We start from the raw sequence: 27,289 nt of genomic DNA, 5'->3' as shown, positions 1-27,289 counted from the left end.
GGCCTATAGTATCTGAGATTAAAATGTCTCAATAATGCAGTCACTAATGTATATCAACTCTTCAGTTAAAGGGTGTTTTAGAAAAACAGTAGTTGTCTCAATTATTAGAATTTTTATGTACCAAGAACATGACTTTTTTTCTTTTTTTTGTCGATATGTCCAGGATGCCTAATTTATATCCTTGAGGAAGCTCTGGTTTGGTAGGGCACAGAACCGGGATAATAGTTCAGTTTAAAAAAACCCAAACAAGCATAATGAAAAGACATGATTATTAACATGAAGTCTCCAGATGCTTTTGCTAGTGACATCTGTTAATGCTGAAGAGCAGTTTCTGTGAGTCCTTAATCATAAGTGGAATTTAGGCAAATATGGCTTGAGCGGTATGTCCTACTGCCAGGAACATTATTTAAGCTTGGAAAACGAGAACATGATTAAATAGAAAATAAAGATGTGCGGTTTATATTTTTTTTTTACTTGAAAGCTGAAAAATAGGAGGAGTATAGGAAATCTGTTCAGTGTAATGTTTATTCTCCAACAAATGTACTGAAGATGATTAGTGGTGTTACAATTCTTGAGAAGGACACACCGTGTTTTGAAAGCCTCAGTAAGATCAGTGGATGAGGATGCAGCTGAGGGAATTGATTGCCTTAATTAAAGGTTTGCTCTCTATGGAATCCATGGTTGATTCTTTTGGTGATTATGTTGACACCCTGTTGCAGAAGCAGTTCATATTTTTGAAGAGTTTTCTTGTAACTAATGTCAAAACTTTTGTACCATCATGGATATACGTATTTGGGTTAGCAGGCACACAGTACCCAGTTGGTAAAAGCTAATTAGCCTTGCAGAAGCCAGCTGTGGACACTGACGTAGCTATTGGAAAATATGATCTCTTTTCTAGAGCAGTGTTAGTTGGAAGTGCTAATTTCCAGACTTCTATGAGAAACTTTAAATAACAATGTAATTAAAATCATATCTATGCAGCTGGACTTTACCCTTGTCTATAAGTTGTGACACTGTGCTTCACAGTGACTGAGACAAGGGTGGCGTAGCATTGCCACTCCAATGAACAATATATTTTGCAGTTTTTTCTTTATCCGGCAAGACTCCTTCTCAAAGTCATCCTTTTTCCTGACAATCTCATCTTAGTTATTTCTTCTGTGTATCTGGCTCTCTGATAAAATTTATACTCTTTGCCTAAAGAGTATCTGAAATCATAGTTGGTTCTTTGGAGCAGGGTGATTCAGGGAAGTAGGGCAGCTACCATCTAAGTTTGTTTGCTTTTAAACTACTTCTTTATACGTCATTCAACCCAATGGGGTACTAGCCAGGATGGCTTCTATGTACTACTGAAGTACAAGAATCTGCATCATTGAGAAGATGCAGTGTCTGCATGTCATGGGTGTCTGCATCCCTCTTTGATAATGAGATGTGCTGATCATTAGACTTTATGGCTTTACCTCTGTATCTACTTCATTGTTCCATAAATGTAAGAGGTGTTTAACATATGGGCCAACTGAGAAAAGTGCTAACAAATAAACTTTGCACTTTTGGACAGTATTTGATTAATTGACTAAAATTAGGAATTTGTCACCTCTCAAATACATTTGAAAATGAAACTGATATATATCAAGCACCTCAGCTGTATGAATATGGAAGGGTTTGTGTGGTTTGTGTTGCCGCTGTAAAAAACGAACACAATTTTGAAGTTTCACAATGTTATTTTGTTTTTCTGTAGCATATTACATCAGACAGCTACATTCCATGCCTGGCTGATCTCTGCAAAGCCCTCTGGGAAGTCATGCTCAGTTACTACCGAACAATGCAGTGGCATGAGAACCACGACCAAGATGAGGCAGCAGTTGTGTCTTCTGGTAAGAAACTTCTGGAAACAAAACTTTTGATATTTGGATGTAACTTTTCTTGTGCTATATCTTTGTGGTCTTGACTCGGTGCCTTCAACCTTATTGCTGATAGAGTGCAGGAAGAACTGAAATACTCACTGGATTTTTGTACTCTTCAGTATAAGGTTCATTTTCTAATGAATATTTGTATGTGCCAGTCTTGTAGATATAAATGCATTTATTTTAAACGATTCTTAGGGGACATGTCCTTCCCCTATTGTGTGTTGTAAAATCAAGCAGGTATTTATTGCATGGAAACGTTATCACAGTTGACAACTTATTCAGCCACAGATGCACTTCCAAAACTAGTTCCCCTTAGTGTCGTTCCTTGCGATATCCTCAAGAAAGAAATAATCTGCACTGCAAAGCCTCTTACAGGAACCATTAAGCCTAATGAAGTGGTATATACAGTCATATGAGTAATTTTAAATTCATTGCTTTTTACATGCATGCCAGAGTGTTTTGGTATGTTTACTACTAATCTTCTGTCTCTTAGTTTTTAAGGTTCTGGAGACGTGGCTTAGCTGTAATGTACAAGTGGAATGTAGTTGATCTACTGAATCACTTTTTCAAATACCTCTGCAATGATAAAGCACACAGAGGGAATTTTGCAAGTACAATTTCAGAGGGACTATAAATATCTACTAAAGGTTTTTTCTAAAACTTATTGCTCATGCTGCAGTAATTACTAAACCCATACATGGAATTCTCATTCCATACTTACTAGTTTAATGGCTGTGATATGTGCGAAAGCCAAAGGGTAAAATTCCTGTAGAAAGGTCATGTGTGTGAGAAGGAAAGAGGGAGGCAGTTCAGGACATTATGCTAAAATTGTTTCCTCAATTAAACCCCATAGACCGAAGCAACAGAAGTAGCAGGCTTCAGTGTTGTGTGTTTGTCTGCCTTTTATCATTTTGAGAACTCGAGGCTGTCCTGGTATTTTTCTGTCGTTGTACCAGTTGATGTCAGCACTCTAAGAAAGTACCTGAAGTGTGTCAAGGGATTCTTGATTTTAGGGCACAAACACAGCTGTAGAAGTGAGAAGCTGGACTTCGATGGCATGATTTACATAGCTCTTTCTATTTTAATACTGAAGCTTATCCAAAAGAAGTCCTGCTTGGATTATCGAAAGGAGGTTGCACTTCATCTAGGTCATGTATCAAGTGTTTGTGATTACTGAGACCTGTTGCAGATGTTAAAATGTACTTTGCCTAACTTGTAAATAATTGCCCTTCTGCATTTCTGAGGAAAGAGGCGTCTGCTTTATATCTTCAAATATTCTGCTCGTTATTGTTCTGAGAAGTCTGAAGAGCAATTGAATGGAGTTCAGAATTTGCAGTTTATTTCAGTTATAGTGTGGACTGATCTTTGGGGATCACCTTTTCTAAGATCAATTGAAAAAACGCTTACTTGGAATAAACTAAATGGAAACAGATAATTAGATATAAATGGAATCCTAATTATTTTAAGATAATGAGACATATTTTAGAACCTTTCATGAAAAAGGAAATAATCATGAGATTTAGGTTGCTGAAGTGTTCTGTAACAGAATAGCAGTAAATCGTAGTGAAATGTATGGTATTAATAGTTCTATGATTATCAATAACACTTAATTGCTCTAATATACTGTTGGAAAGACAGAATTAAGTGTCCATAGGTAGAACTTGTTTAATCCTACTGAAGATAAAATTAGTGAACTAAATTTATCAAATTCATAGCATGAAGTAAGTTCTATGTCACATTTAATGAACTGTTGCTTATTCTGTGATTTTGTTGCTTGTACAGTAAACAGCAAATTACTGTGATATGGGGTTTCATTGCTGAAAATAAACTACTTACTGGAAAATTTTCCATGACATTATTGGTTGTGGTCAGAGCATTGTTTGTGTTTGTACTAGAGAATCAAATAGAAAATGAATTTTAAAGGGACTTGTGCGGCTCATTTTTATCTTCCCTGCTCTAAGCAAAGTGAGGTTCGAAGTTTCATTGGTTTGTGCGAGGCCTTGTCTGGTTCAGTTGGATTTTCACATACCATAAAATTTACTGTGACGTTGATGTAATTTACTTGTATTTATGCGACAATGATTTAACAGAAGAACGAAAGGGGGCAGTAAAATGTTCACTTGCAGCATTTACTGATTTCACAAGTGTAATCCTAGTGGTAAAAGGATTACAGTTGGTGTAATCCTTGGTAATAACTCTAATATCTATAATAGATTCAGAGAAAAGCAAGAAGAAAATGATGCAAGATGTAAATCGAATGTCAACCATTTTAATTTTCAAAAATTTTCATTTATAGTACTGTGTAAATTCTCTGTAAGATCTGCTTGCTATTCAAAGAGTGAAAGAGTGAGGCTAGAGGACAGAGATGCGATTGATTTTGGTGGGGTTTTTTTCCCTTTCCTCTGTCCAGGAAGGATTAAACAAAAACCTTTTGTTAGGATTGAAGGCTTTTATGAGTTTTTGAGAAATATTGAAAAACCTGAAGAATTACTGTATTTAAATCAGGCATCTAGAAGAATAACTCCTTGGGTGCTCTGCTACATGTTACAAATTCTTCAAAGCAAAAAGTATAAATGCTTGTGGATCTTTGTCCAATCCTTGATTTTCAAGGAAATTACCCTAAATTAATATGTTTGGATGTGTGAAGTTAGCTGCAGTACAGTTCATTAAAAGACTGGAAACAAGACCTTGTAGCATGACTGTCCGTAAACCATGTGAGCACCGGGAGGTTGACAGAGAGAATGTTGCATGGATTTTTCATTGAACAATAGCATTTATATGACAATGTCTGTCCAACCATTCCTTCATGAGTAGCAGTTTATGAGTACAAGAACTATGGTCTTAATCTAGAGAATATGTCAAAGACACTGACTGTTTTAGGAGTGGCCTCAATCTGCAGAAGTTTAGAACAGAGGAGGTCACAGAATCATACAAAGAGCGTGCTGTGGCTCAGATAGCTGGGTTTGTTTCCTTGTGTAGTCTGAGAAATGGTAAATCCACTTAGAGTTTTTCTGGTTGGCTTATTCTTTCTGTTTATATTTTGTTTAATCTTCCGTGTAAAGCACTTATGAAAATGCATTTGTCAGAATTACTACTTTCAGAAGATGAACATATTTAGGAGGCTAATATTTGTTTTATGATTTTTCTTTCACGAGGAAAAATTTTTTTAAGTGCCCTGCAAGAGTAGATATAGTGTGGAATTATGTTTGGGTCTTGTTTGCATATCAAGCAGCCTTTTATCATCTCATTTTGAGTAATTAGGGTAAATTCTCAGTTAATCTGCAAAAGCAGTCTCAGTGACTTTAAAGAGGAAAAAGTTGAATATAGCTTTGCAACCTTGGAAGAAACAAATATTTGTCCCTAATATAAGCCCAAATTCCAGACCGTATTTTGTTATGTTTTTAATTCTGATGAGGAGTTATTCAGTTGACAGTACCAGAGCTTTTACATTCTGGCTAGTTACACTATCACACTATTACACTAATTCTGTATTCTTGAGTTCTAGCCTCGTAGGCAGACATATTGGGTAGACAGTTCTTCTTGATAGTGTTCATACCATGGTCCCTGGCTTGCAGTTGAAGCTTTCTCAGTGTTTGATAAAGTTCATAATTTAATAACATGTCCAAATATACCCATAGCTCTGTCTGAAAGAAATTAAGCAAGGCCAGCATCCTTCTCAGTATTCATATTCCACACATTTTTTTAAATTTAAATGGAGTTACAGATGTTGAAGATTTCATATTTTTGTTATTCTTGTTATGCTTATATGTTATATAAACATTCATATAATAGGTAACAGTTCTTGTTCTGAGAAACATATTCTGGAAGGGTTCAAAGCAGAAACCCGATGGTTGAGGGGGAAAAACTGTATATCATGCTCTTCTACTTACACAGAGTCTGACCTAAGACTGGGAGTATGAAACACTGTTAAGTGCTGTTTATGATTAGCGATAGTTAGAGAAGGAAACTCTACTCACTTGACAGTGAGTACTGGATGATCTGAAGAAGACGTGATCAGAACATGGTCAGACTGCTGTGCTCTTTTGTATTTCGATTTAGTTGAATTGTCAGTGTCTGATACCAGTCATAACCATTCCTGTCACTGGATGCTTTTCTTTCCTTCTCTTAAATATGTGGTAGTCCAGATAATGCCGTGGAGATCTGTTCTGCACACATCTGAAAAGGTTGATCAAAGTCTTGTGTCTGGCCTCCCGTTCCTTACTTGGCTCATTAGTAGAGTGCTCACAGTATTTACGTGATACTCATCTAGACTGCAAGGTCTGGATTCAGGGCAAGGCTTGACAAGTTGTTGACAAAAATTTCTTAGTGCTGACAGATGGAGGACAGTAGGTTTTTTATGTTTCTGGACTCTTTTGCAATTAGACATGAAAAATTGCTCTTTCCTCTGAGGAAAGTGAAACTAAGCCAAGAGCTTTTCTGGAAAAAGCTGTGAAGCCTGGTAATGAAGAACTGCAACGGTCAGTCAGGATTAGCTCTCACTGTGGTCCTATAGCACATTACTGTCTAAATAACACTGCTGTGACAGGTATTTGGTATGCAGGTGACATTTTTCTCCTTGCAAGTTTTGAATGACCACATGAAATCCTGTCCCTGCATTGATGAGGTCAGCTCATGAATGAAAAGCTTCTGGAGCTGCACCTGAGGCATCTGGTAGCATCACACAGTTTAACTGCTGAAAAGGCTACATGACCTTAGTGCTGTCTCCCTGGTGACCTTGGATTGCTTCTGAATTCCCTGTTGATGCTAGAAATAAAATATTATTTTTTTAGTATTTATTTATTCCACATAAAGTGTTCTGCAAGTTAGGGCTGACCAATACATTACTGCAGGTCATTGAGGAGCTGTTAAAAGTTCTACTCTTTCCTTTGCCTTCCTGTCTTCATTGTAGCAGTGTAGTATCTACCTGGCTGTGAAGTCTGACGTTAAAAAAGAGTCTATCTTTCAGGATTATAATCTAAGGCAAGAATGTTAGACATGCCCTAATCTGTTAGACATGTCCTTTTTATCTCCAAGTAAACTCAAATTATAGATAGTAACTGTCTTTCCCACGATATCATAAACAACTGCTTTCATTTGCCTGTTTATTTAGTTTTCTCCAGGTCCTTCTCTGCACACCTATAGGATCTGGGCTTTGTGCTGCCTGTTCCTGTGACTCCTGGGCAGAGGGGAGGAGAATTCCTAATATGTGTGCAAAGTGATAGTTTAGGGCTCAAGTATTCTTAGTATTCTGAGAGGAGATGCTGGGATCAGGAGTAAGGGAAAGAAATTTCTTTGAGTTGGGAGGTAGAGAGATGTGACCAGCTGGGCCAGGAGCAAGGGACTGAAAACTAGCTGCAGGTTACAGAAGATATGGAAAGACTGGTCTGAGCTGCACAGCAATGCTAGGGTACTACAGGCAATCCTAATTCTTCTGTGTTTGCAGCCTCTTGATTGATAGAATGGAAAGGAGGACTGTATGCTGTGTAATATTCCAGTGAGTTATTTTATGGGATTTTTTATTTTTCATGTCAAATCACTAAATGGTTCAGGCTTTTGAGGACATGTATAGCTTTTCTCCTTGTCAGGGAAGCAGAGTTATCGTTTGTCTGTATAGCCTGGCTAAACCTGAGCTTTCCTGTGGTCAGTCATAGGCTGTGAAGCAAACTGTATGACACTGTGCCATCACTGACTGCAGGGGTAACTACTGCTATAGGCTCACAAAGTGACTGCATATAAAATATTACCTCTTCTTTCTGAAAATGGAAATAAAATCTATTTCCTCCATGGGGGGAAGGGGGAGCACATGCAGGAGCAGTTTACCATGCATTACAGTGCTTTCTTGGAAAGTGATGCAGTGCTGTGGGAGTGGTTGTATGATTGACATTATTTCATGCACAAACATAGATTAGTATGGGGAAAAGGAAAGAAGATGCCATATCGTTTGCATAGTTCATGGAAAAATTCCAGTATTTTTCCTTGGAGTTGCAGTAAGTATTTGCTGCGGCATAAAGTTAAAAATCTTGCTTCTGAAACTTTTAAGTTCATGATTCTTGTCTACAAAGGTAGAATGTCTTAGAGAATCTTGTTGTAGAGGATAAGCAGTGCTCACTTAATCATTTAACTTTTTTTATTTGGAATATCAGTATATGTTGCTCTTGTCTTAATTTGTTTAATGGGATATCTTTCTCACATAAAAGCCATCACGAGCTTTCCTGGTTTGCATTAGCATATAATACTTATATGTGCATTATTCATTTCCATTCGAAAGTTTAGAGCAAAGTAGGTCCCCTGGAGTTTGCATAATGGATAATATGGCAATAGCTAAAGGAAAAGTTTCATTATGGGTAGGAAAATAAGATACATTTCAAAGCTTTTGGAACTATGTACAGTGCCTTTCACCTTAAGTTTCAGATGGCAACAATGTGATGGGAACTGAAGAGAACAGTTTTGACCGCAACTATGTGAAAAAGAAATTAGAACATGGGCTTTCACGAATATGGCAGGTACGTTTTTGACTCTTTTTACCCACTAAATATTTGTTCCTTCCCTTCTCCCACCCCCCATTATTAATTACAGTTATATTTATACTAATCTTCTTAAAGAAATATCTCCAGGGATTTTTTAAAAAGTGATTTGGTTTGATTTGAATATATCAATACCATTGAAAAATAATTTCTGTGACTCAGTTACTACTTGGTTGCTACGCTTACAAACTCAGTCAAGATACCAAGATATAGTAACAAGACTTTCAGTTTGATTCCATTTCTCACAACCTGTGTGTGCTGCCCCACTATCTATTTTCTTTTCATGTGCTTTTCTGTGTTAGCACAGTCATACTGCTTTATATTTCTGGTATAACCAGAGCTATGGAGAACTTGGAGTCTTGTGAACCTGCCTGGTTTCACAGTATTCCTGGTCTGACCACTGGATCAGTTTGATGTGCAGTGACACCCAGATGTATGATGAAAAAGCTGTAATCCTGAGCTCTGCTTTTGCACTGATAATAAAGCATCTATGATTGACCTTGTGGTATAGAGTGTTAAAGAAACTGATTATAAAATTACTTTAGAGAAGTCATCCCTGTTAAAGAAAATGGAGTTCTACTCTAAATCTCAAAAATAGAAGTTATAAGTGCAAGCAACCAAAAAGTGCTAATGAACCAGGCATCTGAGCCTTCACTTTTTGTCTTTAGTGTATTAGGTATACAAAAACTTGTTTGTGTTTTGTAGGATGTTCAGTTGAAAGTGAAAACATATCTTCTGGGAACGGATCTGTCTAACTTCAAATATGACGACTTCATATTTGTACTTGATGTTATCAGCAGGTATACTGATGTGGTTGTAAGACCATTTAATACACGTCCACTCTGATAAGATAGCACAATTGATTAAGGCTGATATTAACATTTTGGCTTCAGTCATATGTGCTGAGCTTGAAGAGCAATTCTTCTTTATGTGGGAGTTTATGAGGATGTATTTGGGAGAGGTAGCATGAATTACTTTGCTGCTCAAGTAGTGCTTAAGTGTGATATGATTTCAGTATTGTCTGCCTTTAAGATTTGAGATGTGTGGGTCTAGCAATTTTGTTTCTAACAGCTTTTGAAGGGACTCTCAGTCAAGAGCAGAAAAATACTGTGGTACTGCCAACCTTTACAATATTATATCTTTCAGTTTTGGTAAAAACATGACAGATTGAGACTGTGAGCTGACAGCTTGCCCTGCGTAGTGGGATCTCAAAAAAACATCTATTTTGCTTATGGCTCTTTATGTGTATGGAACATAATGATAAGATTTAGAGGGAAATCAGACATGGGCTTTTGTGGAATGCAGCCCTGGCATTGCAGCGTAACACTGGTGCTCTGCTTTTATGGAGATACATGTTGTACACTCATGGTTGGAACAGCAGTATTAAGAAATCAATAAATATTTCTAAACTTTGTTTTATTACTATAGGCTGATGCAAGTTGGAGAGGAATTTTGTGGCAGTAAGTCTGAAGTTTTGCAAGAATCTATCAGAAAACAAAGTGTTAACTATTTCAAAACATACCACAGGTGAGACTGCTATATGTGCAGTGAATGTTTCTAATGGCATTTAGTTTTGCTGGGTAAATGCTTTTCCAAAGGAGAAGCCTTTGCTTCTGCTATGGTTGTGGAAAGCCCTGGTTCTGTAGCTGGCAAGCCAGATAAAGATGAACAATTTTTTTATGTAGAATTTTACAGGTTAACTCTTAAGTTGTCCCCTGGCATCCTGAGGATGAATGCCTCTGAAGTCCAATCTTTGTAGCAAATTGTTACTTCTTTTTCTATGCTACTGCTTAAAAAGAGTGGTCCTGTATGACTATGAAATTTTTTTTTTCAATGTGCAATTTTGTCTTACATCAAAAGAGATATTTAGAACTGAGTCCATCCTTTTGAGTCATGTTTTCATGGTGTTTTCATTGGCAGTATCTAATTACATTTCAGTCAACTCTATTGTTGTATCTGAGGCCAGTTATATGTGCTGTCATGGACAGGTAGTCTCTGGACTCAAATATGATTATGGCTATGGCAGCTTCAAGACTTGTCTTTCTGTTTACTTGTTTTAATTGCCTTGATTTTCCAAATATTTGGTTTGGATGATTGGCAACTTTTTTCTTCCAGTTCTCTAGCATTATGTTCTTTCTGTGTGTAAAAAGCTAGAAAGATATGAGAAGAAATAGAATGTTCTGTGTTCTAAGAAACTTACTTTCCTAGTCTTGATCTGTTGTCATCTGTCATACAGCTAATACATCCAGACACATTTGGTCTGAGACTTTCTGCCTAAAATCCATAAAGTATGAAAATTATGGCAGGAGAACATGAGACAGTGTCTAAATTCAGAAGATGAGAATGTGGTTTAAAATTTCTTCCAGCTTTGGTAGTTTGCAGCTAGTATTTCTTTTTGGACATTTGATGAAGAGCTCAGTTCCAGTTTGTCTGAAAAGCTTGAGCTTTAATCATATCTACATTATGTCTTGTCAGGAGATGCCACCTATCTTTATTTCTTGAAAGCATTTCCAAATCCTGAACTGAATTTCATTAACTGATTTTGGTCTACCTAACCATCTTTTACTACACTGCCTTACCACATAATGCCTTATTTGGTTAAGTAAATATCATTTTGACTGCTGTGGTTTTGCTTATGTTTAACTGCTTAGGGACTAATTTTCTGAATTATCTTTGGGTAAAATAAAGGTTAAGGAACACTGATGGAATACATATAGAAATAATTTTTTGAAATAACTTGTGTTTTTTATTAATGTAATGTAGATCTTGTGAAAATAAAAGGAAATATTTATTGATATGACTCAAATTGTGTGAACCTTTTAATACTTCCTGTGTATTTTATGCTGTGTGGGTTTTGTGATGATTAATTGGCTGATGTTTTCATCCTCAGAAGGAAAAATATTAAAACACCTTGCCTCACAGCTATGTGCCTCTGGTTATTTTATATAAAAGCTTTAAGCATCTTGCCTTTTCAGATCAAGCTAATGTGGCTTTCGTTCCTCTTGTGTATTTAATTGGAGGGGAAGAAGAAAAGCAGTAGCGCTTTTAAGGATTAATTAGTACATAAAAGCTACATAGAGTTGAAATGCTTAGTGTCCAGGAGTAATCAGTTCTTTTTTTGTGTAATTTGACATATGTGACCTCCTGGGCAGTGTGGGGTTATAGAGAACTGCCAACAAAAAGAAAACATTCAAAGGAATTGGCCATGTAATTCAAAAAATGTGGAAGAGAACATGGTACTAGAGCCTTTTTTGCGGTGAAAACTGATTATTTTGAGAAATTTGAATGGGCTTTTGGTGAAGAGCATCAGTAAGGTGCTTTTTGGAATTCAATTTACTTTTTGTACTGATACACTTGTAAAAAGGTGTGCCTGATCACTAAAGCTTTTCAGAGAATGAATGCATCAGGTCTTCTGTGTGTGCCCCTTTCTAGACATATAGAAAGAAAATGAAGAAAATGAAGAGCATTTGTTCAAATACTTTGTCAGAGCCTTGATTTCAGCTTTGAAATGCTACAAAACCTGTTGCTGTGTGGGTTTTAAATGTTTGCTTTTCTGTGATTCTTTCCCCTTAGTCTCCCTCATTAAGAATTTTAATCTAACTGGTTTTCACAGCATCTCTGTCTGTTGTTTCTGTTGGCTTTTCTGTGAGGTCTGCAAGCTGTGGCTACTAAATGCACTGAAAATAGCACCTGAAGTCTATTTGCATTTAACTGGTGAATTTAAATAGACACAGCAAACTGTAGTCATAATTCAACACATTGCTTTATCTCATTGAGGCAGGCAAATTTTAATGGTAGCGGTGGTTGTAGTTCATTATTGAAGTAGTGGTATTTCTAGAATATTTTATTACCTAATTAGAAACCCAGTGCATAAATTGCCAACTGATACTTGTTAAACAAAACAATATACCAGATATTAAGAAGAAAAGATAGAGCTATGTGACCTCAATAAGCACTCATTGTTGTCTTTTCCTCTGTGTTCCACTTATGTGGCAAAATTTTTTCTTTATTAAAGGTATTTCTGCTTATGACCAAACAGAGGCTTTTCTAGTGATTAAAAACATAACAGAAACAATGCAGGGATGTAATGGCTTGATTACTTTTCCTTATTACAGTTTCTAATTGGTACCAAATGAAAGTTAAGCTATGAAGAAAAATACAGATTAATAGCCATTTAATATTTCTTCTCTGAAAAGTTGAGATGCCCGTGGGACATGAGTTCTTTCCGCTTCCCTTTGCTATGTATTGGCTTCAGTGTGTTTGAAAGGAGCATCTATCTTGTCTGGTCTTTCAGAAGCTGTTGTGCTGCTAATAGTGTTGCTTTCTACAGTTTACATAGAGGAAAAAAAGTCCAGTGTTGCTGCATAATCATAGATGTCCCTCTATAGTTTGTAATGGTTTTGACCAAAAAGATTTGTTTCCAAATTTTGGAGATAGACATTCTTTGAGACTTTCTGATTTACACTTCCTGCCAATTAAGAGTATTCATTTGTTGTTTTTCAGAACTCGTCTTGAAGAACTAAGAATGTTTTTGGAGAATGAGACCTGGGAACTTTGTCCTGTTAAATCAAGCTTTAATATTCTGCAGCTTCATGTACGTTCTACGTATAAAACATACAAATGTATTAATACTTTAAGAAGTAAGAGTCCAGGTGTTCTAAGAAGTAGTAAGATCCATGAACTACTGTTCAAATGTTTTTAATGGCTGCTAAAAACTTAAATTTTACTTCATGATGTTGGAAACCCAAGAACCAAATGGTTTTAAAATGGTAGTGTTTCTGTTTCAAGCAGGTAGAGGTTTATGGAAGATGCTAGAGTTGTAAGCATAATGTTAGCCTTTATTTTTCATGTTTTAATGTACTGTTAATATGTCTGTTTTCAATTTCTAAATTGTTTGTCTGACAGTAAGATGCTAAAAGATGAGCGCCTAAAAGTAGTGGCATGAGTGCTCACTAGCTTGTACCAATCTGGCATCTGTTTCTGGAAACATAGGTCATACTGGCTCATTTGGAAAGGAAAAAAAATATTCTTCTGTGCTGAAGTCCAACTGAAAGCAAGTAATTGGTGTGCTCACTTTCTGTCCTAAAGTGATTTTTGTTAAGTTTAGCATGTGGTGAATGAAATTCACTTGTTTTGCCAAATAAAACATGGTGCCTGTGATTAAAGCTATAACTAAAGTGAAAAGTGATTTAGTGGAGCAATCTTAAGAAAAAGATAGTTTTGCAGCTTCTGTAGAGTTAACTGTAGAAGCAAGCAATAGGCTACTGGGGCAGTAATAGTACAAAGGAAAAAGGAAGGAGGACGCTCAGTAGCATCCAGTAACAAAAGAAATAATATTTTTAGTAGAGAAATGGGATTATAAATCATATATACTGCTCAAGGGACTGGAGCAGCAGAAAACTGCAGAAAGTAACTGATTCGTTTAAGCAAACAGAAATCTAATATTGTAATCCTTTTAGCTGCATGTGTTTTGATCTTTAAACCTTCAGTTAAATGACGATGTACATTTTGCCATTGTTGAAAATCAATAGCTAGAGTTTAATAGATAAAAATGGTATATCAACTAAGTCAGGATTTTTAGAAAAAAATGTCAAAAATCATGCCTTATGTGTCCCACTTGGACCATTTATTTGCAAAAGTTTTTGCACTCACCCAGTGATCAGAAAGCTTATGTGCAGTGGGTTTGAGAAATAAAAAATTTGGAAAAGAACTTTTTAAAAATAAAGTATCAACAAGAAAATTTCAGCTTTAGTAAAGTTCCTGGTAACTTTTGTAATGAAAACTACATTTTTGGATAAAATTTAAGTCTTGTTTTATCTCCTCATTTCTGTGAAATAAAAAACAATTAACTTTCACCTAGTTTTAGACTATAAGTACTTTCAGAATGCAGATGTACTGCATGTCATAGTGAAAAACTGCTAAAATTGCCAAGACCAGCAGTATAAGATTGCCACTTTCAAGGTTAACTTGAGCCAGCATGAAAAGCATGTTTAAATAAGCAGCATTCTTTGGCTAATTGTCCAAAAGTTTGTTTTTATCCTCTATTTTTATAGAACTGCTGTCATAATAATACTGAAACTACCTGATTAAAGTTGTACTTTATTTCTCTTAATAGGAATTTAAGTTCATGGAGCAGTCACGTTCCCCATCTGTGTCACCGAGTAAGCAGCCTGCTTCAGCAATTTCAGCAACGCTGACGTTATTTGAGCAGTACTGTGATGGAGGAAACCCATTTGAAATTCAGGCCGACAACAAAGATGATGAGACAGAGGACGTGCTAGCTTCCAATGGGGTATGGAGTGATTCAGGAAAAAAAGAAAAAAAAAAGAAGAGCATATTGTGCTTTCAGTAAATGCTGATTCATTTTGTGTAACAATGACAGCGAAATGTCTTGATACAAGAATCAGTTACCTGCAGTACTGTGTTGCTTTTCTTTTAGCAGTGCCAGAAAGTCAGGCATCCTTTTTAAAATTCAGTTTGTTTTTTGAAGGTGTGTGAGGCTCAGTCTCAGAGCGGGAGCTACTTTAGACAGTAGGCATTAGTTTGCTAGTAAAGGATTGCCTCATGCTCTGCAGGTAGGTGCTGGTATTGCTGCAAGCACTGTGGTGGAGATGGGTCCTGTCAGGATGCCATATGCCTGCTCTGCCTGGGCTGAGAGTGGCTGCCTCAGCAGTTCTGCAGTGGCAGGCTGTGGTTTTCCTTGTCCTTTACATAGAAAGAGAAATAACTTGCTTAGGTAATGTGGGATGAAATTTATATGGAGGCTTTATGTTTTGGTTTCTTAACTGACCGGTTAAGATGGAGGCACGTTTTAGAACTTAAAATTGAAATTATTGCAGATGGAGGTTGCAAAATTTTGTTTCCAGAGAATGCAGACGTGTTTCCAAATATTTTAAGAAATATCATGACAAGGACATAAGCAATTAATTTACTTGTTAAATAATCTGTAGGATGGTGAGAACTGCCAGGATTTCTTTTGAGAATTTTAAAGTCTTTGTAACTGCTTAGTTGTTGCAGTTCTGGACAACTGAAAATGGGCCTCTGGACCCAGTCACCTGAGCTCTGTATCTTGAGCTTCATTGAGAGGCTTTATGTCCCTTTTCTGTAGCTTCTTAAAATGTATTTGTTGTGATACAGTTAACTCATAGTATTGTAGCATTCTTCAACTTTGATGAATCTTACCACTGCCTATGGGTTTGCCTGGGCTGATTGCCTAAACATTTGTGAACTGATTATTGCTACAAGATACTTGACTTCATTTCATCACTTTAAAATTTTACTGCAGAGTGTGCATATTCAAGATAGATTTATAAGATCTCTGTGGGTTGAGTTCACTATTTAATAGTTGTGAGTTACTGCATACTTTAAAACGCAGATGCATTTAACTCATTAAATAACTTTTCCAGATCATTAATAGCATTAGATTGAGGAGACTTAATAAAGTATTTTTCCACATTAAATTTTTTTTTCTTAAAATCCTTTTATTCTATGATGTTAAGAGAGTTAATTAATGTCAACTGTCAGATTCATATATCAGTACGAATTATAGTTAACGGTTTGTTCTCAATTTATCATTTTACTGTCACTGGATTTTAATTGAGTCAGCATGTCATTTATTATATATTAATGCATAATAAGTGGTGGTAATTCTCTGTGCTAATGTTCCACCCAAGTTAGTTAAACTGTGGCTCTTTTTGTCCTTAGCCACAGCTGAACTCAGCTCATTTTTTAAATAAATGAGCTGCTTTCATTACAGCTTTCCTTTGTCTAAAATGTCAAGAGGCAGAAGTTTTGCCTGTGAATACTATTGATATCAATATTTCATTTTAGAATGTGTCTCATACTACATTCTTTTTTTCCGCCTGAACTGTTTTTGCTTTGAATTTTTGTAATGTGGGATTCTTGCTTTTATAATATGGTGCTTTCATAGTGCTAGGCTTTACAAGTCTCAGGAACCTGGGATTTGGGCTGGGAATTGCCAGGCGTAACTGAAAAAATATATTTCCTGGTGTTTTGCATGATGGAGAGACTGGGTTTTCCTCTCTAGAGAGGTCTTATCCTTTTTTAAAAACCTGCCATTTTTTAAGGATCCTGGAACCAGACTGTCTGTTATATCTGTCACTTTTGACTACTTGGATAAAGTGGCTTCAAAGCAATGTACATGTTAAGGAAAATTAAAAGGAAAAGTGATAGGGTCTCTTCAAGTGCATTCTGAAGCCTGATGGGTGCGATTAACATTGTAATCACTGTGTAGGTGTTCAGGAAAAAGGGTTGTATCACAGAGCATCAAGTATTTGTTTTTCTTTAATGTTTACTGGCTTAAGAAATTCACTTTGTGAAAAAAATTATTTCATTATTTCTGAAGTGTCTGAAGCATGTATGCTAGAGAACAACCTAGAACACCTGAAAAAGAGATTGACATTAAATACTGCCTTTAATTGGATTGCAAATTACAGGTGTAAAAATCCTAAATGTACACTTTTAATATGTATGTGTGACTTCATATTTATAAAAAGCATTTAGTATCTGTATTTGTGACTAGTATTTAGCCACAAAGCTCATACTCTGGCAATAGTAATAGATGTCCAGCATGCTAAACTGTATTTTCTGTGTGCTAGCCTGTGTTGCTTATTGTTTTCCAGATATCACCTTTTAGGCTCCTACCTTGCATCCTTGAGTTGAAAATAATTCTTTTGTGATCTCTGAAATGCAATGCAACAATTGAACAGAGAGAAACAGTTTCAAAAAAACAAAAATGCAGCTGAGAGTTTGGAGGCAGTAGTTGTCTGTATCTGCTTCAGTTTCATAGTTTTCAAGAGGTGGAATTACCATCAAATGTATACATGAAATGTATAGAAAGGCATGTCTTGAAGCAGGTGTACATGATTAATTTGTCTATGCTTTCACATATTTTGTAGGGTTATTCTGGAGTAATTTGTGACAAATGAAGCAAATGGTGCATGAGACTTTATTCCATAAAAAGGATTTGTTTCATGAATAATTACATCAATATTTTAACTATCAGGATTCTGTGTCCTTAACTAGATAAGGAATGGTGTCTGTTTTAAAACAAAACCAACACACACAAATGAATGCAAGCATGCTCCAAACACCTGACAGAGGTTTCTGAGAAAGCATGGGTGGGTGAGAAAGGAAAATACTTTTAATCTAGCCCCCAGTGATTTATTCCACTGATACAGTTGAATTATATCATTAGAGTACTTCTCATAATCATATGGTGTCATGTGGGTTTGGGATTTGTTGTAGTTTTTGTTCTCTATGAGGAAAAATATGCCAATTTGGGTTGCAGAATCCTGTTGCTTGCATGCTCTGCAATTTTTGGTTGTTCCATGACAGTGAAAAGTTTGTGTGCATAGGGCATACAGACGTATGCAAAGTTATCTGCCTTTCTGTTGAGGTAGATAGTATGGCATACATTGCAGAAAAATGAGTGAGAAAAAAATTACATGCTGATAAAGCCATGAGAAATACTTACATAGTTGTAATAGCATTTCAGAGAATCACCGAATATGCTGAGTTGGAAGGGACTCGCAAGGATCATCAAGTCCGACTCCTGGTCCCACACAGGACCATCCCCAAGAGTCACACCATGTGCCCAAGAGTATCATCCAAACGCTTCTTGAACTCTGTCAGGCTTGATGCTGTGACCCCTTCCCTCGGGAACCTGTTCCAGTGCCCAACCATATTCTGGGTGAAAAACCTCTTTTTAATATCCAAGCTAAACCTCCCCTGATACAACTTCCGGCTGTTCCCTTTAGGTCTTTCACTGATTGCCAGAGAGAAGAGATCAATGTCTGCCCCCCCTCTTCCCCTCACAAGGAAGTTGTAACTACATTGAAGTCTTCCCTCAGTCTCCTCCAGACTGAACAGACCAAGTGACCTTAGACGTATTGTTTTTGTGAAGTGTTTGTGCTTAGTCAAAATTCATTGTCTCTATCAGGTTAAGTGGTTGAAAGACTCTCTAGTAGAAATGTCTTTTGGAGTATTCTAAAAGCAATTTTGCAAGCAACTGCAAGTTTGTTTTTTTGGTATTGTATTTTTAAAAAAATAAATGTGTACAATATAAATAAGTATTTTTGTGAAGTAAGAGTTTAGTCCTTCTTGCAATAATAATTAAGGATTGTGTAGTGCCAGGGTTTTTTTTTTATTACCATTGTATGGATGAATTTTGAGGTTTTATTACTATTTTTTCAGATTAGAAAGTAAATAATAAAATCTCAGATATGTGGGTACTTGATACACCAACTAGAATGCAAATAGGATGGGAGAAATAGAATGATGCAGATATTTACTCAATCAAGATCTGAAAATAGAAATGCACTTAAAAATGGCTTTGTATAATTTGCCTGTTGCATTTTTAATGAACATTGTCAGCAGCCTTTCAACCAGCAAAATTATTTGTATTACGATCAAGGTAAAAGACAAGAAATTACCAAAGTGCCACATTACGAGTGATATTATTATAAGAGATATGTTAGTATATTTATTTATTTGTTTGTTTGTTTGTTTGTTTGTTTTGAACAGTATGAATCAGATGAACAAGAAAAAGGTGCATATCAAGAGTATGATAGCGACAGTGATGTTCCTGAAGAGTTGAAAAGAGATTATGTGGATGAGCAGACAGGAGATGCCCCGATAAAAAGGTAAGTAGGCTCTGTGAGTCCTTGGTCTAATTTACATACTTTTCATCTCAGTACTCTAAGTAGTTCACTTTCTATAATCTACAACAGTGGAATAATAATTAAATAATCTTTATGCTGCCTGCACAGTTAGAAGGTCTCAGCACTTAGATCTCCAGAATGGGGAGGAACATAAAACTGCTCATCATTATTGCAGAGAGAAGCTGCAAAAAGCAACATTTTGAAAGAGGACAAAGGCTCTCTGAAGCAGGTCGTGGAACACTGATTAGCAAGGACTAGATGTTAACTGAAGGTTCTTCTATAGCAGCTGTTGTGCATATGTATAATTTCTGTTGTGTCAAAATCAGTTGTTTGCAGACAAATGGCTTAAGTTTTGGGCTTCTGCTTTTGCAGAACAGTAAACTACAGAGGAAGAAAAAAAATGAGATTCTTCCGTAGCTTAAAGACAGTCCTTTGGAATTTTAAATTATCTTTTTCTTTGAGAATATATATACACACACATATATGAATGAATATACATATTCTATTTTGATGAATATAATTAAAATTAATATATATTAATATAAACAAAAGCCAACTCTGTAGCCTTTAGAAGGATCTGAAATACAAATTTCTGTCTAGTATACTGTACAACTTAGATGTCCATTCAGACTTTGTAAGTCAGGCTAACATTATTTTTATGTAGGGATTGGAGGAGAACCAAAATGCCATCACTTGGGTCAAAGCAGAGTAATGGGTTTTTTACAAAATAACTCCTCAGGATAAAATATTGTTAAATGATTCCATAAGATACATCATGTAAACTACTTAATTTCAAAGAATTGATGGAGATATGTTTAAAAATTCCTTAACTGGAACAAACAATATTTGCTGTCCATATGTTTGTGCTGTGAAATTAAAGCATTCTGAATTTTTGGAATAATATTGTTTTGAGCTATGGCATCTGGCAGAAGGTTTCTCTTATAGGAAAATAGAATATCTGGAATTGCAAAGGATCCATAAGTATCATTGAGTCCAACTCCCTGCCACTTGCAGGACTAGACTTCATGAAAAATTCAATGACTTTTTTTTAACTTCATCTTCCTCAAAATTAATTCCATTTCCAGATAGTAATTTTCATCTGTAGCTGACCAATCTGCCCCTGTTTTGTTGTGGCTTGTGTTGTTTTCATTTTTTACTTCATGAAGTGTGGTCTTGAGTCAGAGTGATTAAAATGGTTCGTGGGGCAAGGCAGAGACCTGTATAACTCAAACCTTGGACTACAAGTCCAAGAAATTCCTTTCTCTACTACAATTCTGTGTAAATTAGGTCAGACTTCTCTCTTAAATGTTAGAATCCTAACCCAGTTATGCTTTGGCATAAATAAAATGCTGCGCTGGAAGACATACTGTCATGTGAAAGAAGAGGGGAGGGATAATGTATTTTCTACTAAATTTCATTCGTATGTCCTCGAATATTGTCACATTTGGTGTATTTTGTTTTCTTTAAAGTGTTTCTCGAGAAACTCTGAGGAGCAGAAAGAGATCAGATTACAACCTCAATAAAGTGAACGCACCTATTCTAACAAACACTACCCTGAATGTAATAAGGCTTGTTGGTATGTAGAACAATTGTAGTTTTTTGTAAGTGGTTTTGATTTTTGTGCAAATGTACCTATTACAGCAAATATGTTGAATGAAACTTAAGGCCTTAAAAATATACCTAATTGGGCTCCTTTTCTACTCTTTGAAAATGTTAATAAAATAGGAATAAATCACTAAACAAGTATTTTTTATTTAAATAGACAAATTTGGTTATATCTTATGGGTTACTTCACTTTGAAAGTTAATCTGCATGCATATATTGGTTTTTAACTTATAATGGTGGATTATTTGTCTAATATATTGAATGTGTAAAAAGAGTGGAGATAGCAAGCAAAAAGATGAATATTTGTGTTGCTGATGTGTCTTATTAAATGCTTTGTCTTAAAGTAGAATTGTTGCAGAAGTAAGAATTTACAGACTAGGTTTTTTTCCTGTTTCATTACACAAATTCTCACATCCAGAGTAACTATTTTTACTATGTGGTAAACAACTAGAAGAAAAGAACTCACCCGTACTATAATTTCAGTAATTGAAATGCATCCCATTAATCCCTAGGGAGTTCAGGGGATCTCTGTCCTTGGATGTGATCAAGACATGACTGGAAAGGCTGCAGAGCAACCTCATTTCCTTACACCTGCTCTGAGCAGGAGGTTGCACTAGGCCACTTCTTCAGTCCTTTTCTAGCCACATTTTCTATGAAAACACTTGCCTCCAATCTAGGTCTAATGGAATTGATTTTTTGTGATCATGCCTTCCATTTGATTAGCTAGATAATTGTACAGTAGCTACTGACTTTCATTTTATTCATAGAAGTAACTACCTACATTTATCAGGTTAGGCAGAAGAGAGAGGAATTCTGTATGTGTTGCATTAATGAATTTTGTCTTCAATATTTATGTGCTTGAAAATGATTGTTGTATTTCAGAGTAAGCTCTTTTAAAAAGGGCTACTCCAACACTTGATTAGTACCTTTTGCTGTCTTTGGGGGCAGCATGTAAATCAGGAATTAATTTACTAAATGTTTTTTGCAGGTTTGCTGAAACCCTTTTTTACCTTGAGCATTTACAATATAGAGGTGAAATGAGATTTGAGATTATTCTGTTGTAACTTTTCTGGCGTTGGTTTGTGAGTTACGTTGAAGAGATTTGTTTGCTCCTTTCTAATCTAAGAAAATTTAGAATTGAATCTGGAAACCACTCATAGCACTTTCATGCAAACCCCAGCCTCTGCCCCTGCCCTAACAGTGTGTGAGTAGGTGGAGCTGTAGTTCTGGTTTTCCAGTTTTACATAAGGTGTCTTTCTATTTGTGGATTCTGTTCATAACTCAAAATTAAGCGTAATTTTCAAAGCTCATATATACACTTTTTTTCTCCTTCTGGAATTATGATTAATTTTCAGTTTTTTTCTGCTATTTGGGGTGTTTCATATTGTTTTTGTAATGACTGATAATACCACTATTAGAAACATGGAATTGGAAAACGACCCCCTGCAGCCCCTTATAGGAAGTTGTGTCATTTACTACTGCCTGTAAATGTGCATGTTTTGAGCTCCGGCTTAAAAATACTTCTCTTCCCACCACTCTGTCTAATAGGAATTGTATTCCAAAACCTTAACAACTTAATGGTTAAAAAAAAAAAAAAGAAAAAAATTGTCCACTTACTTTCTACCCACTCGATCTTATGCCAAAAGAACCTTTTATGTTTAACAGATTGTCTTGTTCTTCAGGGCATACTGTGCTGCTGGTTTTACAGAAAGCAATCCTATTTCTTCTCACTCTCTGATTTGCTAAACAGAATGTACTAAGCTTTTTAGCATCCTCTGTATTTATCTGCCAGAAACTTAAATCTCCTGCTTTCTTACCAGTTGTTTTTCTACTTTTGTTAGAGTCTTACCAAAATAATGTGCAATACTTTGAATGACATCTCACTGCATTGTGTCTCTGTTATATTATCAACATCCTAGTCACAAGTCCCTCCCTTATGCACGTCTTTGGATTTCTCACATCTTGCTTGTACTGGCAGTTCAGTCCATCTGTAATGACCTTGTACAGCTGGTGGGTGTACAAGGTGTACTTTCCTATTGTTTTGCCAAAGAACGAGCTGCTAGTTTATGGTACAATAGGGGCATCAGTCACATTGCTTGAACTAATGGTTAATGACTACAGAAACAACAGATACTCCTGTTTAGGCAGACTATTGAATGTATTCATTTTTTCTCCCTCCTTGTCTACCCTCTTTTCTTGTGAATCATCCTTATTAAACGTGAAAATAAGCATGTTGTTGTTTCGCAGATTTGTCTGGGTATGATGCTAGGTTGTGGGAGATCCAGGTGTGATCCTCTCCCCTTGGATTATCCTCCTACAGGAGTGCTGTGGAGTGTGCCCATCTTTTGACAACAGTCTCTACTGATGCCGTGGAAAATTCCATTTTGTCTTGCACTGTCTCAGATTTTTGCTAGGAAAATACCACAGTTCTTAACAGTAATTTTGAGGAGTGTAACTGAGATGGTTGTGTAGGATCCCTTCTTTGTCAATGGAGAACTCTAGGTGACTCCAGAAAATGATGTAGTTTGTTGGCTGACCTGGATGTCTTTGCTTGCGTGTTATCTCTTACCATTTGACTTGTGGAACTGCTTGAACTCTGCACAGGAGATCTAGGCAACCAGTGTGGGCTCAGAGTCTAGCTTCTGAGTTGGACAAAGTGAATTACATGTGCACCAGTGGTGTGACACCTTAAAAATTAAGTAGGGGCCTAATGTAGTACAGGGGACACTACAAATATGTCCTGTCTACTTTTGAAAAAGTTCAGTTCCTTGAAAAAAAGGCTGTGTTGCAAGTGACGTTTGTTTTGGTGGCAGTAATGTGAGTACTTAAACAGTTTTTTCCCTGCTGCATTTTGTCACTGATATTCTTGGCTCCTGTATGACGCATCTACACAATGTTTTGTAGATCCAGATCAGCTCCCTTATCTTAGTTAAAAACAGATAATAAAGGAAATTGGGGTTAAAAAGGGAAGTGTGGAGTGAGATGAAGATGCAGATTTAAATTGCTCAATCAAGTGGTAGAAATCGTTTGTTTGCTTTTTTGGAATGGAGTAGTACTCATGGAATGAGTAAAACAGTGCTCATAAACCATTTTGAACTATTTTTGTGTGCTTTGTATATGTATAATAGATGAATAAAACAAAGTCTAGCTTAATATTTATAAACTGTATAAATGAGTTGCTAATGTATAATTGAAGTGGGAACTGCTACAATTTTCTTTAGTTTGAATTTCATGTGAACAGTCCAGTTTATCAGATTTTCCCTCAACTTAATAAACCAGGTAATTATTTCTCTGTTTCCAGTATAAAGTATCCATGAGATTAATATATAAATTTAATTTTTTCTTATAAATTCATTGCATGTTGACTTGAAATGTAAAGGAAGAATAAACTTGTTAAATTTGTATGAAATATTTTGACTAAGCCCTGTACATCTACAGGAATAATTAATGACTACGTCATTGTATATATTGATTGGGTGATTTCTTAATTAATATCTTTCTGAACTAAGAAATAGTTTAATGAGTATTTATTAGGTTGAGTTTTTGTAGTGCTGTTTTGGCCTCTTTTTGCTTGTGTTGTAAATGATTTTTGAGGAGAAACTCTTAGATTTTGCTTGCTTTGAAATCCAGTAAATTTTAAGAAAATAGTAATGGTAATGTGGCTGAAGTAAGTGATTGGGCACATAGCATAGAACCTCATGTGACTTAAAAAACCCTAAATCATATAGTCTTTCAAAATTTTATAATTACCATGGACTTTACACTTCTTCCTTCAGAGTGGCATTTTAGCTCTTAATGGTACGTTTTCCTTCCACCATTCCTTTTCCCTGTTCATCTGGATCAGAGGTTCCTGAGGGATGGTCTTATCAGTGAAGACTGATGCAAAAAAGGCATTTGGTGTCTCTGCCATCCCTGTGATCTCTCACCAGGGTCCCATCTCCATTTAGTAACAGACCTGTATTTTCCTTAATTTTCCCTTTGTTGTTGATGTATTTGAAGAAGCCCTTGTTGTCCTTGTCATTCCTGGTCAGATTTGATTCCAAATGGGCCTTGGTCTTCCTTTCTTGTTTTTACTTACTCTGACAACATCTCTGTTCATTCCAAGTGGCCTTTTCTTGCTTCCACCTCCTGTATACCTCCTGCTTATGACTGAGTTTTTGGAGGTGTTCCTTGTTCATCTACACAGGTCTCTCACCCCCTTTCCCAATTTCTTACTCATCGGGGTGCACTGTTCTTGAGCCTGGAAGACGTGGTGTTTTAATATTGACCATCTCTCTTGGACGGATTTTCCTTGCAAGGCCTATTCCCATGGGATTCTTCCAAGAAGATCTCTGAAGGGATTGAAGTTAGCTTTCCTGAAGTCCAGGGTTGTGACCTTACTTGCTGCCCTGCTTCCTCCAAACAAGATACTGTACTCCACAATCTCATGGTCACTGTAGCCAAGGCTGCACCTGATCTTCACACCTCCGAGGCCTTCCTTGTTCATTAGTATAAGGTTGAGCCACACACCATTCTTCATTGGTATCTTCCACCATCTGTGTCAGGAAGTTGTGAATGCTTTCCGGAAAGCTCCTGGACTGTTTGTGCTTTGATGTTTTGTACTTCCAACAGATGTTGGGGTGGTTGAAGTCCCCCATGAGAAGCAGGGCCTGTGACCATGAGGCTACTTCTAGTTGTCTATTAAAAAACTTCATCCACTTTCTCCTCCTGATCAGGCATCATGTAGCAAACACCCTCAACAGTGTCACCCTTTCTAGTCTGCCCTTTTACCCTAACCCGTAAGCTCTCGACTGGCTCATCACCCACCGCAGGATGGAGCTTGATACATTCCAAGTGTTGCCTTATATAGATGGCAACCCCACCACTGCGCTTTCCCAGTCTGTCTTTCCTAAACAGCATGTAGACCATCATGACAACATTCCAGTCACACAGAGTATCCCACCACACCTCTGTAATTGCGATATCAAAGCCCTGTGACTGCACACAGATCTCCAGTTCCTCTTGTTTGTTCCTTGCCCTGCGTGCGTTGGTGTACAGGCACTTCCTAGTGGTATATGAGTGCGTCAGTATCCCAGTGGGAGTGCAAGGGGATGCCCCATGCTCCTGTCTTATAGTCCTGTCTTTGGTTGCCAGTACTTGCTGGAAGTATCTCCACTTAAACCTTCTTTTGATGCTTGGGTGGTCACTATAACTCCCCCTTTTCCCCAGCTTTCCTACTTTAAAGCTTGCTTTTCCAGGTTGGCCGTTCCATTGGCAAAGATTTGTGTGCGCTAATTCGTGAGGTGCATCAGTTTTATATAGAGTAGTCTGTTAGAGAATACTCTCTACTTGTTATCTTTAAGGATAGAAGGAGTGCTGGAAGCAGTGCTTCAAAAGAAACCTGGCAAATGTTCAGCAGTTTTAGCTATTAGCAGGGAGCCTCTAGAAAGTCAAGCTACTTTGAGTTGCTGAAACTGTTTAGTGGTGGTTTCAGGTATTGCTGGAAGTTCTAGCATGGTGTGGATTTGTTTGTGCTGTTTGGAAATGTTCTTATATATCCCGTTTTCACCCCAAATAGGAATTTTAGTGCAATTAGGTAACAATGTGTAGAAATTAAAAGTTAGTGTCCTGTTAGAGGGAGCAACTAGGAGGAAATGTTCTTGGAACAGTTGTTGTGTCAAGATGCTGAGTGATGTAGTAATAGAGAAATGTTCTTGGCATCAGAAGATTTTTATAGGGACAATACTTGGGCAGTGTACAGTGTGTAGCCCTTTGGAAAAGTGTAAGATACTACCCAAGAGATTACGTTCAATATTCACGCCAGCTGCACAGATATATGGAAGTCTTAACTGTCCAGAATGTGACACATCACTCTTATGTTGTGTTTAGGTTGCAGGCAATTTTAAAAATGTGTTTATCACAGAGTAAGTGGAAAAAATCAGCCTGTGGCAATACAGAATATTTACATAGCACAGATGAAGGTGACAGTTGCTTTGATTGGGGTACCATCATTTCCCAAACATCCAAAAATTTCCACATTGGACTGTGCATTTGGTTTTTCCTTTTGGAAGGCAAATAGAATTTTTGAAGTCTGCTTTTCAGTTTGTTCATAATACTGTGGGTCAAAGCATTAATAATTATGCATAGAGTTAACGTTTGGTCTAAACTGCCAAGTATTGAATTTTACCACCTGTGTCAAATGTCCAAAAATACCAAAATATACGCTTGTGTGTGTTAGCAAACAGGGGTACAGACACATAGCATTCAAGCAGGGATTGAATTCTTTCTAAGCTAGATAAAAATCTGGAAAGTAGCAAAATCAGGTTATTGGTTGGTTCTTACCAACCAATATGGTGCTCTACCATATTACTAGGTATGTAGCTGTATTGTGTATTTGTCAAATTAATGTTATCTTTGCTAACCTACCCTATTACTCGCTTAAAAAAGTTTAAGTAACTCCCCATTGCCTCAGTACTAAAAGGTAACTTTGTTTCTCTGTTACCCAGTTTCTGTGATTAAACCAAGATTTTCTGTATCTATTAGTAAAATACTTTGATGGGCACAGCATTAACTTGAAAAACAGTGTTTTTGACTA

At 36.5% G+C, this 27,289-nt stretch overlaps 1 protein-coding gene across 1 annotated transcript in view; it reads left to right on the top strand.

The window, feature by feature from the left end:
- Positions 1-27,289, top strand: part of VPS50 (VPS50 subunit of EARP/GARPII complex) — an 84,415-nt gene that overhangs the window by 32,293 nt on the left and 24,833 nt on the right. The window contains exons 13-20 of the mRNA XM_027749129.2: positions 1,736-1,871; positions 8,310-8,407; positions 9,134-9,228; positions 9,857-9,955; positions 12,932-13,022; positions 14,544-14,720; positions 18,974-19,092; positions 20,580-20,686. Of these exons, the coding sequence (XP_027604930.2) occupies positions 1,736-1,871; positions 8,310-8,407; positions 9,134-9,228; positions 9,857-9,955; positions 12,932-13,022; positions 14,544-14,720; positions 18,974-19,092; positions 20,580-20,686 (922 nt within the window). The remainder of the gene's footprint in view (positions 1-1,735; positions 1,872-8,309; positions 8,408-9,133; positions 9,229-9,856; positions 9,956-12,931; positions 13,023-14,543; positions 14,721-18,973; positions 19,093-20,579; positions 20,687-27,289) is intronic.

This window comes from Pipra filicauda, unplaced genomic scaffold (assembly GCF_003945595.2).
Source record: "Pipra filicauda isolate LSUMZ 115617 unplaced genomic scaffold, ASM394559v2 scaffold66_size7647185_pilon, whole genome shotgun sequence".
Taxonomy (NCBI): Eukaryota; Metazoa; Chordata; class Aves; order Passeriformes; family Pipridae; genus Pipra; species Pipra filicauda.
The sequence above is the reverse complement of the archived record's forward strand: the minus strand, read 5'-3'. Positions and strand labels throughout refer to the sequence as shown.